The sequence below is a fragment of the Notamacropus eugenii genome, chromosome 1 (genome assembly GCF_028372415.1).
Source record: "Notamacropus eugenii isolate mMacEug1 chromosome 1, mMacEug1.pri_v2, whole genome shotgun sequence".
Taxonomy (NCBI): domain Eukaryota; kingdom Metazoa; phylum Chordata; class Mammalia; order Diprotodontia; family Macropodidae; genus Notamacropus; species Notamacropus eugenii.
In genome coordinates, this window is record NC_092872.1 from 410,452,200 (window position 1) to 410,470,693 (window position 18,494).

Sequence of the window (18,494 nt, forward strand, 5' to 3'; positions counted from 1 at the left end):
TTGCAGGTTTTTCCAATTATTCAGTTTGATTTCCTTTTAGTGATCTTTAAATTTACATTGTTGTTATCAATGTACACATTGATCTTCTGGTTTTTGCTCCTTTTCCTCTGGATCAGTTCATACAGATGTTCCCATGTTTATCTACATTCCTTATCTTGGTCATTTGTTACTGCACAATGATGTTGCTGTACATTCATTCACATGACATTTTTTTTAGTCATTCTCCACCTGATGGGCGCTTATTTTGTCTACAGTGCTTTGCTATCATAAAACATACCACTAAGATTATTTTGGTATACATTGGCTTTTTTGTTTCTATCTTTCAGTTCCTTGGAAGATGTGCTTAGTCATAGGATTGGTGACTCAAAGGGTTTGAAGTCGTTTACTCACTTTTTTTGCATAACTTCAAACTGTTATCAAGAAAAGTTAGACTATTCACAGCTTCATCAAACAATCTCTCCAGCATTGACTTTTATTTTTGGTTATCTTCAGCCATTTGATAGTTATGAGGTAAAACCTTAGAAATATTTTAATTTGCATTTTAAAATTTCATGTACCTTTTCTTCTTTTTTTGATGGGAATATTAGATTGGAAGATAAAGAGGATGCCATAGTCATAGTACTTGGAATTTAGCAGAGCATTAACAAAGTTAATATGTCTCATGCTATCTTCATGGATGGACTGTAGATATGAGGATTATACTGGCTTAAATGATTGGACTAAAGGAATTCAGTCATTAATAGATCATCTTAAACCCAGAAAGAGGTCTCAAAAAAGGTAACTCTATGGAATTATCTTTAATCATGTTCAACATTATAATTAATGCCTTGGATCCAGGTAAAAATGATGATATTAAATCTACAGATGCTGGTGGAGAAGAAGATAGATATTAAATGAATAATAGTGTCAAATCTCCTTCTCCAACCTCACCAAATAAGAGTAATGGGTGAGTCTTTATTGGCATTGATGCAAATCCTGCATTTAATTTCTAAAGATCACCTGCTCAACTAGAGGTTAGGGGAAATATGATGAAGCTGTTTATGTGAAAAATATGGTAATTTCATTGGACTATAAGTTCATTATGAGATAATAGTGTGGCATGGAAACCAAAAAACTTATCAGGTTCTCAGCCTACATTAATAGACGTAAAGGATACAGAAAGGGGGCAGAGGCATGATAGTCCTGCTATCCTCTGTCTTCATCAGACCACATCTAGAATGCTGTGTTTAGTTCTGAGTGTCATACCCTAATGGGAATGTAAATTCCTTCCATCTGGGATAGTTTTTGTATTTGTACCATCAGTGCCTAACAGAATGCCTGACATAGATTGCATGCTTAATAAATACTTAGTAAAATGAATTGGATTGGATATTGGATTGGATAAGGGTGGTCTTCTAAGATGTCAATGGGTCTGGGTAGAATCAATGAGACTTTTGGTAGAGACCATACTCAAGCTGATGCAATAATAGAGCCCTGACATATGGAATTTAGCATCATTATTATTGACATATCTGAAATACTCATAAGGAAAATAAATAGCTCAAGGCAACTGCATGCTATAAAGGTATTTCAGTGAGAAATGTCATATAAATTTATTCAGGATAGGTTTATGAATTTGCAAATTGCTTTTCCTGCCAACATTACATCACCTTTCACTATGCTGCATGAACATGTCTGACACTGCACACCCAGGACCTCACCCTTAAAAATATTTTGGAAGTAGGCTAAAGCTTTGTCTTTACAGAGGAAGAAATTGATACTTGGAGAGAGAAAATGATTTGTAGTGATTATGCCATAACTTTGTAGTTGAGAGAGGGTTATATTCCATGTCTCTGAATTCTCAGGCTAGTGGAACTTTCTGGTCCTGCCTTTCTAGAAACTAGCCTATATGGGTTCTGAGTGGCAAGACCTGAACTTTTATGCTCTGTAATAGACATTATTTGGTATTTCCAGCTGGTTTCTAATTTCAGCCTAATGTAGACTATGAAAATCCTGATGTCCATTCAATAGGGCATGTTCTAACAGGTATCTCTTAATTCTGCAGTTGTTTATCTCAGTCAATACTTTCTTCAGGGAAGTTAGAATTTGCCTTGTCAGAATGACTTCTTTCTGAAAATGTTAGCTCTTCTGTATTGAAGTCCCAGCTCTTCCATTTACAGGCCAAGTGACCTTGAGAAAACCCCTTTTATTCCCCTGAAGTTGTTTACTACATTATTTTCACCAGAGGAACAATATATTAATCATAGCTTGCTTCACAGTGTTGTTGTAAGGGAAATATGTTGTGAAATGTAACTCCCATTAAATGTGGCAGCATGCTATAGTGGGTAGAGAGCATGACCTTCAGTTCAAAAGACTCGTTCAGATTCTGCCCTCAGACATTTAGTAGTTGTGTCACTCTGGGAACATCATTTAATAACAGTGGGCCTCAGTTTTCTCATCTGTAAAATGAGATTAGGTTCCATCCAGTTCTAAGCATATGATTCTATGATTGTTCTGATTATTCTTATACTGTTATCTAGTTCAACCCCTACCTGAAGCACAAATCCTCTCTTTCACATCTCTGGCAAGTGATTATCCAATCTCTACTTGAAAACCTCCAATGACTTGGGGCTTTCTTTATTGTCATGAAGTTCATTGTTGCAATTCTCTAATATTTAGAAAGTTCTCCCTTATAATATGTATTTAGAACACAGAGGATGATAGGATCACAAATTTAAAGCTAAGAAGGCTTCATGAGGTCATCCATTGATTCCTCTGCCAAACTGCCTCTAGGAGGCCTATATTCTTCTAGCATTAGTTCTTCTGTGAATTTTTGACCTTTAGAAAGTTGCACCATTACTTTGCTCCTATTTCTTTGCTATGAAATAATAGGATTAATGAGATGTTTTCTAAGATCTTCCCCATTCTGCCAACCTAGTTTCCAAGATCAAGTTAATTTTATTACTTTAGAGTTATGTTCTCTTAAAGGGAAAAATAATTTATTCTCAGAAGGACTGCAAAGAAGTGAGTGGCCACCTGAGTTTGAGAAACAAAAATGTCATGGAAGTAAACAGTGTAAAGTATTCACATTTTATTTGATGACCCTGGTCAGGACATTCTTCCATTTTTAAAATATCAAGAACCTCCCTTATCAGTGGAAAAGAAAATCCCTCTAATTGATAAAATGAGACAGAAAGCAAATGAATCATGGACACAGGCTTGGAAGAGACCTCAACAATTATATATTTCTGTCCTCCGACCAAGGTGAGTGTCCCTTGTATTACACAGCCAAGAAGTAGTGTTCCTGACTTTTCATAAATATTTGCATTCACAAGGAGTTCAATGCTTCATAAGGTAGCCTATTTTATTGTAAATTGACTATATTTGGGGGGAAATTCCTGAGGAAAGTACAAAATTCTGCCTCTTAGAAATTTCTAACCATTGGTCCCAATTCTGCCTTTCAGAGACAACAGAACAAGTCTAATTCCTCTATCTCATGATAGCCCTTCAAATACTTGATGAGGTGATCATGACCTTCAAAATTCCATTTTCCAAGACAAACATCTCTTAGATACTTCACCTGACTCTCCCTTGACATTATCTCCAGGCCCTTTGCTATCCCAGTTTCCCTCCTCTGGATGTTCCTCTGCTTAGCAAAGACTTTGCTAAAAATAAACATAACACATCAAATATAGTCTGATGAGGGAAAAGCTTTAACTCTTCATTCTCAATTTTAGATTTATATTAAGCATAGTGGTGATAAAGTATTATGGTTGACACATAGCCCATATTTGTTTTAGGATTTTAGCCCTAAAAGATTAAAGCTTCTCTGGCTCCTATGAGGGAAGAAATCAGTGGAGCTTAAGAAGAGGACTGACCCATCTTCCTAGAACAGCTTCACCAAATAAGATGTTTCTTAGTACCCCAGAGACCTGAAATCAGTTTGTACCTTATGGTGTCCAATAAACCATTGAAAAAACATATGGGAATTAAGTAATTACCCTCAGGGCCACATTGGCTATTGACCAATAAGTTGTCAATGTATGACACATTTTTCCTTTTCCTGAATTCTGAAGTTATCCTTTTTCAGCTCTACTTGTAGCCCCTTTTGAATCAACTATTCCATTGTTCAATGGAGCTTCAAAATGGACTCACTCTTCCTAAGAAGTTGCTTCATTAAATTTCCTGCACTGACTTTGTGCAAAGACAAATTATTCTGTACAAATTGTTATAGTTTTTAGTAGCCTGCATTTAATGTGCCATGTCAACAAATAAATAAGTCATTTTACCATCTGAGAGATAATGTTCTCCACTTTAGGGTCATGTGACAGGAGCCTCAGCGTGGGAGTAGGAAGGTAGATTGCATAGAAGCAGAACATTCTGGAGAGAAAACATGGCCTTCTCCCTCCTGTCAACCAAGGTTCTCTTGGGCCTCTTTCTCTTGGAATTGTCTGGCTTCTCAGGTGAGCAATGTTTTTAGTCACTGGTTTGTTAGAATTTATGGGATGGAAACAGTGCACCCCATTGCCTGGCCTGGCTTGTTTCTGTAAGTGTTGGGATCCCTGAGCATCCATTAAGAAAAGATTTGCTATGTTGCTCATTATAATGTGTATTTCCTGATCAAACTCCACTCTACTGTCAGTCATTCAATTGCATTCTACCTTTATTAAGGATCTACTCTAGGCAATAATTGGTACTTTGAATTGAGGGAAAGAGATATCGTATAAAAGATTATATAAACCATGATCCTTTCCCTCATGGAGTTTATGATTTAGTGGGGAACTAGATAAAGATTAATTCAATATAATACACTATAAATGCATTTTTTTAGTCCTTTGATTTCTTAACTAGTTAATGCAATGGATAGAGTTCTAGATCTGGAGTCAGAAAGACCTGACTTCAAAGCTGGTCTCAGATATGTCCTGGCTATATGACTTTTGCCCAGCTACTTAACTTTTGTCTACTTTAGCTTCTTAATCTGTAAAATGGGGATGATAATAATAACATGTAATCCCCCAGAGCTGTGAGGATCAAATGTAATAATAATTGTAAACCTCTTAGCACAGTGTGTGATATATTCTAAGTTCTATATAAATGTCAGCTATCATTTTTTTCATTGACTTTCTGTATATAAACTCCTTCCAGTGATACACATATGTAATTCATTTTTGTCCCATCCTCTTAGAGAGATGCCCGAGGCACTGAGAAGAGTTAAGTGACTTGCCTCTGGACACACAACAAATGTGTTTCAGAGACAGGCATATAGCAAATGCCCCTGTGTGCCAAGGCTGTGCTAGGTCATAGGGATACAATGACAACTATGGAAAAGTTGTTGGCCCCAAGGAACTCTTGTGTTGCACTAAGGCAAGGGGACTGAGCATGGATGTTAATCTTGTAAAAACCAACTGATGATTTTCCTGGCTTAAGTGAGGTCATCTAATAAATATGAGACCATTTTTCTAAGAAAGTTCTAACATTTGGAGAGCATAAGGTAAGGCCTTGCATAGAAGGTGATGCTTGAACTGAGTTTTGAAGTATTCTAAGGCATGGAGAAACCCAGGTCTTCTTGACTCCAAGATAGGTCCTAAATGTCCACTAGACACAAAATGTATATTAGAAAAATGCAAACAAAGCTTTATATCAGGTCAGCAAGGGACTATCATGAACCATGGGGGAACTAGGGAAGGCATGATGGAAGAGTTGGCAATTTAAGTTGGACTTTCAAGAACAGGTAAAAATACAATAGGTGAAGAGAGTAAGAGAGGGCCTTCCAATCATATGAAATGCCATGAGGGAAGACACAGAAGTGTGAGAATGTAGCATATCCTGGAGGCACAGGGGGCAGAGCAATCTGACTGGAGGGTAGAGTGTGTGGAGGGATAATTGTGAGACAAAGATGGAAAAAGTTGAATGATGCTGTATTGTGGCAAACTTTGAATTGAAGGCAAAGAATTTTTATTTTGTTTAATAGGAAAGAGGTCATCATCACATATTTTTGAGCAGAGGAGTGAGTTGACTGACTCCAACTAGAATAATATTCTTGGCAGTGATTTGAAGGAGAGACATCTGAGTCAGGAAGACCTGTTAGTCACCTACTGAAGTAGTTCAGATGGGTAACTGCATTAGAGTGGAGGAGGGAACAATTGTAAAAGACATTGCAGAAATGAAACAACAGGATTTGGCAATAAGCAGTAAGGGAGAAGAAAATCAAAGAGTATACTAAGAGTATATAAACAAGGGAGACTGAATGAATATTAATGCTATTAGATGGAAATAATGATGGAAAATGTGAAATAAGAAGTATAATCATCAGTAGTAGATGGGGAGGGGGAACATAATATCCTTGCTCTTAATCTATGAAACTTCCTAAGTGAAACTACTTAGTGGACAGAAAAATGTAGGTGGGTTCTTTGCCCAAGAAGGAGGAAACTATTAAATAGCCAATCTTTCAATCTAATTAAAGTCTTACAGAATGGTAACTGGTGACTGCTCCATTCCCTGGTCCTGTGCTCTGAGTACACCATACAATCCTTGTTACAAACCCATGGGCTCCTCAAATATTCAGGCCCCATATAGGTAGAAACAATCCTGAACAATGAGAAGACATTGTCTTATTCTACCAACACCTGGCATCACTTCTTGTGAAAAATTAAGTTCTTTAACTGCTCTTGTCCTTTGGTTGCAGAGGTTTTCAGTGGACTACAGTATTCTGGATTCCAAAAGGTAAGGAATCTACAGATTGGACCTCAGGCCAGATTTGCACTTGCTATCATATGATGTTGAGGTGAAAGGGAGCTTAGGGGTCACTTAGTTCAACTTCCCCATTTTACAGATGAAGAAATTGAGACCCATAGCCGTTAAGTGACTTGTCTATGGTCGTGCAGTGGTAAGTGGCAGAACTAGGCATTCTGAACCTTGGTCTTCTGACCAATTTAAGTGTTCCATCCATAACCCCCCCCCCCCCCCCTTTCAGTGTCATGCAGCCTTCTATGGACTAAATCTGAAGGGAGAAGCTAATACTAGTTTGTTTGTACTTCTTTTGTGTGGATAACATTCTACTTTCTCAGCAGAGTGTCTCAGCTCACTCACTATTTCATGAGCTCATGAGAGCAATATGGTTTAATGGAAAGAACATTGTTCTGGAAATCAGAAGACCTCCTTTCTAGTTCCGGCTCTCCTGATTCCTTACATGGCCTTAGAAAACCCCCATACCCCAATCCGGGACTTGATTTTTTCCATTTATAAAATGAGGAAATTGAACTGGATAATCGTTAAGGTCCCCTTCAACTCTAAATCCTTTGTTATATTTTTAAGCTATCTTACTGTTCTAACATTTTGTATTCTAGAATTCTTTTCCAGAATCCAATGGTTTGTGGTTCTGCAACAATATATCTGTGTCATATCCATAAGTGTTTAGTATAGGAGCCTTCATATAGTAGGCAGGCTCTTAATGATTATAAACTTAATAAGCTTACACATGAAGGAACAGTAACTGAATAGCTTTCATTTCACTTGTTAAATGATATATTTTATCATTAATCAGAAGACACAGAAAAAATGAAGTTTTAGAAAAGACTATCACAATAGATGCTTACCTATATTCATTCCATCATGCGCATAGGTAAGTTAGATGGTGGAATCAATGAGTAATAGTTGCTTCATAGATCAGGTGTCAAAACTATAAATTACACAATTATACATTATCAAAGGAATATATGGTGAGCATTTACCTGAAGAAATAATGATTACTGTAAGTCAACATGGATTAAGAACAAGTCACATAATACTAACCTCATTTCTTTTTTCAACAGAGTTTCTAGAATGAAATTGCAGAAGGATATCATAAGCATAATATACCTTGATTCCCAATATGTTTCTGGACAAAATGGAGATGCTTCCTAATTGACAGTAGTTTTAGGAAAATTCAGAAAATATAGAATCATTGGATTCAAAAAGCAGTGACTGACAGATCAATATTCATCTTGAATAAAGTTTCTAGGGAAATACTTCAGGACTTCCCCAGCCCTAACTGTTCCATATTTTTATCAGTGATATAGATGAATACATACATGGTGTGACTATCATATTTATGGGTGATATGAAGCAAGTAGGAATAGTTAACATGTTAGATTGCACTATTGTACACTGAAAAGAATACTTGACTTGGAGTCCAATAAGTAGGTTTGAGTTTGAGTCCTTGTACTAACACTTAATAGTTCTGTGACCTTGGAAATCCAGACATCTCTAAGCTTCACCTTTTTTATGTATAAAATGGGGCTAATGATATCTCTGCTATCAATTTTGTAGGAGTGTCCACATAAAGGGCTTTATAAATCTTATGGTGCTATGTAAAGTAAAATATTATTGGTATTAATTAGAGATTGGCAAACTATAGTCCATCAGCCAATGTGGCCTGGCACCTGCTTTGAATGCACCAGAACTAAGGTAATAGAAAAAGAGTAAGGTGGCCAAAGTTTGCTGATCATCATTATTACTATTATTGTTATTAATAATAATATTGATGATAATTGGGCATCCCCAAAGAGCTCAACAAGACAGAATAGTGGTCTCACTTAAATGATAAAATTAAGTAGTAATACATATAGTCCCACATTATGAGTAAAATAAATTAATCTTGTAAGTATGTAGAAAATGTGGGTTGGCAGTATTTTATATTCAAGTTATCTAGAAGTTTTAGTGAATCTAAAGTTTAAGGTGAATTAATGTTGGAATAGAGCAGTCCCCAAAGCTATTGTGATTTTTGTGGCATAAGAAGTGAGAGAGGTGATCTTTTATACCATCCAATGCCCTTGTGAGCTATCTGAAATATTGTATCCAGATATGGACACTACATTTTGGGAAGGATATTGATATGTAAAACATACTTAGAACTTGAGGAACAGGATTCTGAAGGGAACTAGACATCATGTCATAGTCTGATCTGCCATAGTCTAATTTATTGATGAAAAGGGGAATGTTGGAGCTGGTGATCTGGAGGAGGAAAGGCAGAGGAAAGATTTGGGTGCAGGTTATGGGGGTTGAGTGAAGATAATTTTTGACTTCACGTATTTTAAGTGTTATTATATGAAATGGATATGAGCCAAAGGAGCAGAAATCTTCAATTTGAAGCCAGAACACCACTGTTCAGGGATGTTGAAGGAGGGTTTCCTACTGTTGTGTGAGCTGTACTAGATAGATGCTGTCTGAGTTTCCTTTCAGCTCTGAGATTTTGTTATTCTATGATTACTCTTAGAGCAGCTAGGTATAGAATGCAGATCTAGGTTTTATAGAAGGAAAAACTTCCTAATAATTGAGATTTTCTCAAAGTGAGATGAGCTGTGTAGATAATCAGATGGATGATTGATGACTCAAGTATAGATTGAACTAGATGCCCTCTTAGACTCCTCTTATCTTGGAATAGAGAGAGTTTGTAGTGTATAAACACCTGCCTTAGACCTGAACTCTTATATATTAGGACCTGAAGCCTAGACAGGATTAGCCTTCCTTTACTTGTAGGTTGTACTAAAGCCAAGGACATTCACTAATCATCATTAATACTATTGATTTGATGAATTTCAACCTGTGGCTATAGGACTTGCTCCCTGATTTATATTCTAACGTTTCATGATTTTTTTTCAGCCTAACTGTCAACAATTCTTAAAAGAATTTGAAAAACAAAGTAAAGGAGAAAATAAATGTTCACCAAATGTTGACCCAATATGTGCATCTAACCGTCAAACTTATAGGAACACGTGTGAATTCTGCTTAGCATACAAGTAAGGACAGACAAACTTCTTATTTCTTTCTTAATCTTTTGAAATGACTCAAAGGAACATTGATGGGCATGACAGAGGTTTGGAGTTTTACCGATTTGCTGACTTGTAAAATAGCAACTACTTTGTAAAAAAGACCAATGAACTCAATCATGACTATTCTATCCTGGGGAAAAATGTCTCTAAAATATCAGGTTTGTATTGGGGACATCTAACTTCAACATTCATTTAATCAGCATTTTTTAAATGCCTACTACATAAAATGCCCTAAATACCTGTGATGTCGAGAGGTAGTTTGATGTAAAAGAAAGAATTCTGAATCTAGAATCAAGAATCCACTGGGGTCTTGGTCAAATCAGTTCTCCTTGGGCATCAGCTTCCTCATTTGAAAAATGTTATGTTCAGAGCATCACTAAAGTTCCTTCTATTTCTAAATCTCATGGATATTATAAATAAGACAGAAAAAAGCATAAAGTAAAGAAATCTGTCCCAAGACCTAAGAAGATTTAGATCTTGCCTCTGACACCTACTGGCTCTATGACTCTGGGCAAGTCACTTAACTTTTTAGTACTTTAGGCATCTTTGTAAGAGTGCAAGTTGTAGAGAGGTTGATGTCCTGCATTGGTAGAGAGAGTTCCCTGTATCAACAAAATCACAAATTTAGTCTCTATTACAACCCCTTAATTTTAAGGAACTTGTAGTCCATAGGAGAGGTAAGACTGAGCACATTTATAACTGTGCCAGAAATCATACAGTGGTCAGTACATAAGAGGGGCATAAACAAAATGAGTCAACATCAGTTATTAAGTCAATTTTGTAGCATATTAAGGGTTTCAAGCACTTTACTCATAATGTGCCTATTAGCTAAGCAATGTTAGTTTCCCTTTTAATGGATAAGGGAACTGAAGTTCTGACAAGTTAAGTGACTTGCCCAGGGCTGCATAGTTACAGTAGTAAGTTTTCCATTGTGGTAAAGGACTTAGTTTTCTTGATTCCACTTGGAGAACTTTCCCCACTCATTATTCTGCCTAAGGTCACAAGAGGGAATAATCCAGAGGCAGCTAATGGACCAGTGGATATAGGACTGGGTCTGTGTTCAAATCCAGTCTATTAATAGCTATGTGACCCACGGCAAGTCACTTAATCTTTGTCTGGCTTTTCTTAAATGTAAAATGGAGATAATAATAGAATTTACCTCATGTGATTGTTGTAAGGATCAAATGAGATATTTGTAAAGTTCTTAGCACTCTGTTTGTTCCATTGTAGTTGCTATATAAATGCTTATTCCCTTCTCCTCCTCCTAATCAATGCTATTTGGAGGGAAGATTACAGATAGAGATGGCATTGTATCTGGGCCTTGAGAAATGACAAGAGTTTTAATAAGTTCAGGTATCTGGAAGAACATTTGGGCCTTTAAGAATTAGTATCAGCAAAAGCATGTGATGTGCTCGGGCACTGGAAAGTTTATCACACGATTACAGAGTCTAAGAAATGGAAGGGACCTCAGAAGGCATCTCATCAAACTCATATCTAAATGGGCATCCCTGTTAACGTATTTCTGACTGCTTAACAAACAATTCAATTCAAGAAACATTTATCAAACATTTCCTGTGTGCTGACCACCAGTAGATATCATGTTTAAGACTTGAATCTTAGTCTCCTATGAGGATGGCCTGCTATGCACTACTCTATTAATGTTGAACAATTTAATTATCTTTTAGGCTTTAGGTAGCAGGTTGGGGTTATTGATTATGGGTGTGATTTCCTAAATTCTTTCCTATTTATTCTTCCCTCCTATTTCATTATTCACTCAATTCATTGTCCAACTACAGGACTTGTGTCAGATGTCTGTACTGATGGAAAGATTCAGTGTGTTGTCAATAATTCATCTGTTTTTCTCAGACTGGACAAAATATATTTTTATTTTGTCAATATCTTTGAATGGTTATGGATCATGTTGAGAAAAATATGTCATCATCTTGGACTTGACACAATCAGAAGAATTAGGAGCAAACTGGAAAACCTCATCATAGATATGAATACACTTTATCCATTTGGATACTTTGAAGGGCATCTTCCAAGATGAAAACTTTCAATGAGCACATATCTCACTGTGTTATCTTTTTGCTTGATAATAATCACTGTTGAATCCATTTATCTCTATTGTTTCATATTCCTAGGATCTTATATGATCTGAACATATGATATGCATATGGCACTCATTGGTAAATGAAAGCCTTTATGTTTATATTTTACTTCATTGAAACAATTGCTTTTTTTTGACAAAAAGACAAATACATTGGTCTGTATGTCTTTGAGTTAATTTTACGATTATGGAGATGTGATTGGCTACAGACATTTTTTTCTTGGCAAATGTCTGTTTAATCCCTTTATTTCCATCAAGGATGGCCTCAATACATATATAAATAATTTTCATAAATATTTTGAATCTTTATAAGGAATCTTGATGAATCAAGATGATGAAATATTTAAGTGGGTCAGCTGCTATTCAACCTCTATTTAAAGATCAAAATCAACACCAGGTTAGATTCAAGAATAAAGCTAAAAAGATGCCATATGCAGTTAAACTGCTATAATCTCACCTATTAAGCTAAGCTGTTGATAATGAAAAATAGGAAATATAAAAAGGGAGAGATATTAACCTTGATTTTTCATGATTTCTTGACAAAGGTGAAGTAATGCAATAGAGTAGCCTTCCATCTGATCTTTCTTCTCTCCCATATCTATGACATTATGCACACACCTACCTGAGTGATTTTCCTAAAGGCCTGAAACCATTAAACCCCTCCACAATAAACTCCACAGACTCCCCTATGAAGATAAGTATTATTTAATCTTCATCTTACCTTTGTAAATGTCGATTGTCAGCGCATTTCATAAAGGATGCTGTAGTACCATGTAGTAGCACATGAATTACAAATCAGTCAGTATAAATAGACATATATTGGGGATGTATGTCCAAAGTTGTTTTTACTGGTGGAGTGCTTGATAAAAAATTGGAGAAGATCCTCCTATATTAAACAGGTCTAAAACATGTCTTCACTTTATTGTCAATTATTAGACCTTGAAGAGGCCCTTCTATGTCAGTTATTTATAGTATGACAGGTAAATTTTGAAACCTCAGCTTCCTCAGCAGTAATATAAATAATCTCTGAAGCCATGAATTTCTTCCTTTCATTAATCTTCCTCTGGTAGACAATAATTACACCCTGATGATATACTTCATAAGTCTCTTCCAGTGAGTCCTTTATATTCATTTTTGATCTACCACATGCATTATTGCACTCATCTCCTGATTTATCTGACACAAACATCTTCTACTTGAAAAAAATCCTAAACCTAGTATCAATCATTTTCCTAAAATGTCCCTCTCCTGTCCAAACTCTGAAATGTTAAAAGGTCACAGATGTAGATCTTGAAAGTGATCTAGTCCAACCATTTTTTCACAGATGAAGAAACTGAGGCATAGACAGGCTATAGATGATTCGCTCAAGGTCACGTAGCAATATGTCAGAGGAAAGATTTGAACTCAGGTTCCCTATCAATAGAAAATATCAAATATAAATATTAAATATCAGGTTGTCTATCAGTGATAAGTGTCACAAACATTTTCTTGTACATGACTCTTTGTATTTCTTGCCTATTTTTGCTTTGTTTTTCTTGGACACAAGAAAGGTGCTTAAATTTTAAGCCCCTTGAAGACAGACCACATGAACAAACATATCTCTTCTTATCCCAGTTCCAAGAGAGGGTTTCATATGCCAGTATATTTGAAATATTGCAATTTAATCACAAAATCTTACAGCTAGAAGGAACCTCAGGGGATCAACCCTATTTCAGCAGGAATCTTCTCTAACAAATCCTGACAGGTAGTCCTCCAGACTGTGCTTGACCCCTTCCATTGCTGGAGAATTCACTATCTTATAAGGCATACATTTGTCCTGCTGAATCTTTCAAATAGTTAAGAAAATCCTTCCTTCCTTCCTTCCTTCCTTCCTTCCTTCCTTCCTTCCTTCCTTCCTTCCTTCCTTCCTTCCTTTACCCCCCCTCCTCCCTCACTCTCATCTTAGGACAGTTTTGATTTTTGGTACATTCTGTATTTGGTTAAAAATTGCCTCCCTGTAACTTTTTCCTTTGACCCTAATTCTGCCTTATGATCTCACAAAAAAGAAATCTAATCATTTTTCTATGTGTCACTTTTTCCAATAACTGAAAACAACCCTTATGTATCTTTCAGTTTTGTCTTCTTCAGGCTTTAAGGTTATTAGTGTCTTCAGTCATTATTCATATGACACGACTTATAGTTCCTTTATGGGGTATTCTAACTTATAGAAATGGTGATTTGAGCTGATCATGATACTTCAGATGTGGTTTGACTAGGGGAGACGACAATGTGACTCTGAGGAAAACGGATTAGATGATCTCTAAAATTGCTTCTAACTCCAGCTCTATGATTTTATGGTCTCATGATCCTATGTCTTCCCTCAATTTAGTCTCTAAGTCTGATGATGACCTTAACGTTAAGTTCAGAGATGTTTAAAACTTCAAATTGTAACATTGGATTTATATTCATTTCTGTCTTTTCTTCCTTAGATATTTACAAGCAACAATTTACTTTATGCATTATGGTGACTGCTGATTTTGGGGTTTCCATAAGATGATGTCTGTCCTCAACCCTTCCCTGTTGCATGCTCCTCAAGAGAACTATTCTTCATTTTTGCCCAGGAAGCTCCTTGTGATTGTTGCTTGATTTGTTTATTGAAAAATCATATTCAGATATTGCTCCTATAAAGTCATCAAAACACTTCCCAGAGACATGTTCTTTTGGTTATAGGAAAATTTCCATAATAAAATCTATTTCTCTTGATGACTCTGGTTATTTAATCACTAAGAGAAACATGGGCCCTAGTTGGACTTCTGTCTCTCTGACAAGGCTAACTTATGGGCTCATAGATATGGAACTATATACAGGAGGTCCACTTTCTTTGCAGCTGATAGTCTTATCCAGACGCTATATCTCCGGTTTCATGTTCCAGCCTGTATGAAACATAGATGTCTTTCTTGCTTTCATACATATATTCTTGAGCTCCCCAAATCTATGACTACCACATTTAGAACATAATTGGGATGGACCGACAGGATTTTTTCCTAGGATACTGAATATAGAAGGTGCTGATAGGACTTGAAGTCCTTTTGTAGGTAGAAACAACACAACTTAGCATCTACCTACTCCCTAAGAATAATTAGTTAAAATAAGAGTCCCTCCATCCAAGAGGCTCTGTTTTACTCCCATGAGCAAGTGTTCTGATATTCTTTTTACCTGAGGGTGCTACTTATCTGAGGCTTTGACATGAAGATTCCTAATTTCACATGTCTGTACTGATGACCAATTTTCAGAATCTGCTTCTATCCATTTCCATATGTGCTTATTAAATCCAAGGGTTCTCACAGTAAAGGACAAAGAGGAAACTGAGGGTCAGAGAAATTAAATGATTTTTAGGAGTTAACATAGATGTAAGGTATTAGAGTCAGGATTTGTAACCTGTCACTTTACAAATTCAGTCACCTTTATAACACACCAAGCCACCTCTCTTTCATTAGTGTACCCAGATTCCAGGATATTGTTCAAAATTTTCTTGAACAGATAGGGAGGCAACATTAGCTGTAAAGAAGTTATGCACTTGTGTGATCTCTGGGTCTGCCTAGAAATGCCAATATGATATACATATTTTCTATGATTGAAGCCTTAGGTGACTGGTAAATTCTTCTTGTCTTACAAGCAATCATCACAGAATGATAGACCTAAGACCTAGAAATCATTTCGTTCCAAATATCATACTTAATCACAGAAAAAAAGAGGCCCAGAAGGGGGAGGATGACTTGCACAAAAGTATTAACATTTTTATTTATAGACCATGACTAGGAAAACATGTATGAGCAAGAACAAACAAGGCCTTTCTAAAACAGATTTGTACATATTACTCTTGATAACCATTATATTCATAGTAGATATTCACTTTCATTTATGATTGGGGTGTAGGGTGTGTTCAGGGAGGACCAATACCTTTGGTGTGATGGCTGCTGAGGCCTTTTCAGGTCTCTTTCTACCTTTGGTGTCCACCTGTTCCACCCAATTCTCATCTGTTGCTCCAGAAGCTGCTGCATGCACAGCAACCACACCCCAGTAAACTATCTTGGCAGACAGGCCAAACCAGATTGAGGGTAGCCAAGGGGTCTCAAACCCTTTGGTGAGTTAGGGGGGTGTCTACTCCAAGCATGTGAAGACTTACTCTGGTGGAATGGATGGAAGAGAACAATTTGTTCCAACTGCCATGAAGGCAGCTGAAGCAGGTGATGTGGAATACTTAGAGCTTGGTTAGAAACCAAAGATGCCAAGGTCATCCACTACAGCCTGAGCCATCACCAGCCATCTTGACTCTTTCCTGCCACTGGACTATGATGACTCTGGAGGAGACAGTGAGGCTGATGACTTCATGTAACTCTATCTCACTAAAATCCAATTTACATATGAATCAAAATACATTACCCATACCATTTTACTATTATGCCTCAAAGTCCTGTGGCACCAGGCAAGTGATGAAGCAGCAGGTATGAATATACTGGGAACTGTAGTCACAACCCTGTACACAGGTGGCCCAGGCCATAGTGTCCTTTCTCACTGGAAGCAGCAGTGGGACTTGGCAGCCCCCTGGGTGTCTGAGCAGCCTTTTAAGGATTGCACTGATCACTTCTTGGTGTGAGGAAGAGGGCTTGAAAAGGTACCCTAAAAATTGTCTGATTATCTAACCCTGGCCTGATTACTGGGGCAGGTGGGGAATCCCACTCTGTGGTCAAAACACACAAAAATGTACAAAATATACAAAAACATCTGCAAAGATGATTCCACTCATCATTGGCACATAGAACGTGCATACAGTAATAGACAACACAAAAACCAGTAGACCTGAAAGACGAACTGCTCTTATTGCAAGAGAACTCAACAGATATCGCATACAAATAGCAGACCTGCATGAAACAAGGCTGGCAAATGAAGGTCAGCTTACTGAAGTTGGAGCTGGACACACCATTTTCTGGAGTGGCCACAATGAAGAGGAGCACTGTGAAGCTGGAGTAAGTTTTGCAATCAAAACTAATCTAGTCAACAAGCTGGTTGGTATGCCTGCCAAAAGGAATGAATGACAGGCTCATGACAATGTGATTGCCACTTGCAGGAAAATGCCATGCCACCATCATCAGTGACTATGCTCCCACCATGATGAATCCTGATGAGATCAAAGAAAAATTTTATGAAGACCTAGAGATCCTTGTCGTCAATGTGTCAAAATAGGACAAGCTTATAATTCTGTGTAACTTTAATGCTAGAGTAGTCTCAGACTACCAGACTTGGCAGGGAGCCCTAAGGAGGAATGGAGTTATAAACAGCAACAGCAATGGTCATTTACTGCTGAAGACTTGTGTATCACATGATCTTCTTATCACCGATACTGTTTTCCATTTACCTAAATGCAATAAAGCTTCATGGATGCACCTTTGAAGCAAACACTGGCATCTAATAGACCATGTGATTGTAAGGAGAAGAGACGACAAGATGTGAGAGTGACAAAGGCAATGTGTAGTGCGGAGTGCTGGACTGATCATAGATTTATCCTTTGCAAGCTACATATTCTTGTTCATCAAAAGTGCTTTCCACAAGGCAAAATGATTATGAGAAGAATTAATGTCAACAAATTAGAGCTCTTCTCTGAGCATGAGCAGTTTGTTGCTAACTTGGAGGGAAAGTTGAGCCAATGCACAATTGGCAATAGTGGAGCAGAAAAGAAGTGGGCATTTTCAGAGATTTGATGTACAGCACTGCATTTGCACATCTGGGTCAGAACACTTGCAAACACCAAGACTGGTTTGATGAAAATAATGGGGAAATTCAGAAGCTGCTAAATGAAAAATGAGAACTCCACAGGATTTACCCGCAGGATAGTTCATCCATCTCTAAGAAGGCAGCATCTAAGTTCATCAAAAGTAAAGTACAAACAAAACTTAGAGAGATGCAGTATTCCTGGCTCAGTAAGAAAGCAGATGAAATTTAGTTTTATGCTGGTAGTAGCAATCCAAAGCAATTTTATGATTCCCTGAAAGCTATTTATGGATCAAAAACCTGTGATGCTACTCAGTGCTCATGGAGCCACATTGACTAGTGATAAGAACATGATCCTAGAGAAATGGGCTGCACACCTCCATAGTGTTCTCAACAGACCATCATCAATCAATGCTGAGGTTGTTGGCTGTTTATCTCAGGTTGAAGTCAATCCCTCCTTAGCTGAACTTCCAGCTAAAGAAGAGATTTTGAGTGCCATTAGGCTCCTTTCATGTGGCAAAGCATCTGGTGCTGATCCTATTCCAGCTAAGATTTACAAGGTAGGGGGACCATTGCTCATACAAAAGCTGACTGAAATTTTCCAGATTATATGTCAAGAGGAGGTTATCTCACAGGATTCAAGGATGTCTCCATTGTCCATCTCTATAAAGGTAAAGGGAATAGATTGTCCTGTGAGAATCACAGGGGACTCTCTCTCTTAGTCATTGCTGGCAAGAATCTTGCTAGAGTTCTCCTTAATAGGTTGATCTTCACCTGGAAGATGGTCATATACCTGAGAGTCAGTGTGGCTTCAGAAAGCACCAAGCAACAGTCGATGTGGTGTTAGT

General features: G+C 37.2%; 1 protein-coding gene across 1 annotated transcript; it reads left to right on the forward strand.

The window, feature by feature from the left end:
- The first annotated feature begins 4,297 nt into the window (after window positions 1-4,297).
- Window positions 4,298-14,640, forward strand: LOC140526258 (serine protease inhibitor Kazal-type 13-like). The gene is made up of 4 exons (XM_072642328.1): window positions 4,298-4,442; window positions 6,665-6,702; window positions 9,619-9,755; window positions 14,367-14,640. Exons 1-4 carry the CDS (start codon window positions 4,373-4,375, stop codon window positions 14,410-14,412), a joined length of 291 nt encoding a protein of 96 aa, XP_072498429.1. The 5' UTR covers window positions 4,298-4,372; the 3' UTR covers window positions 14,413-14,640.
- The last annotated feature ends 3,854 nt before the right edge of the window (window positions 14,641-18,494 follow it).

Coding starts and splice junctions, on each gene's coding strand:
- LOC140526258 (XM_072642328.1), top strand. CDS start 4,373: ATGGCCTTCTCCCTCCTGTCAACCAAGGTTCTCTTGGGCCTCTTTCTC. Junction 4,443..6,664: donor GGAATTGTCTGGCTTCTCAG/GTGAGCAATGTT, acceptor CTTTGGTTGCAG/AGGTTTTCAGTGGACTACAG. Junction 9,756..14,366: donor GAATTCTGCTTAGCATACAA/GTAAGGACAGAC, acceptor TTTCTTCCTTAG/ATATTTACAAGCAACAATTT.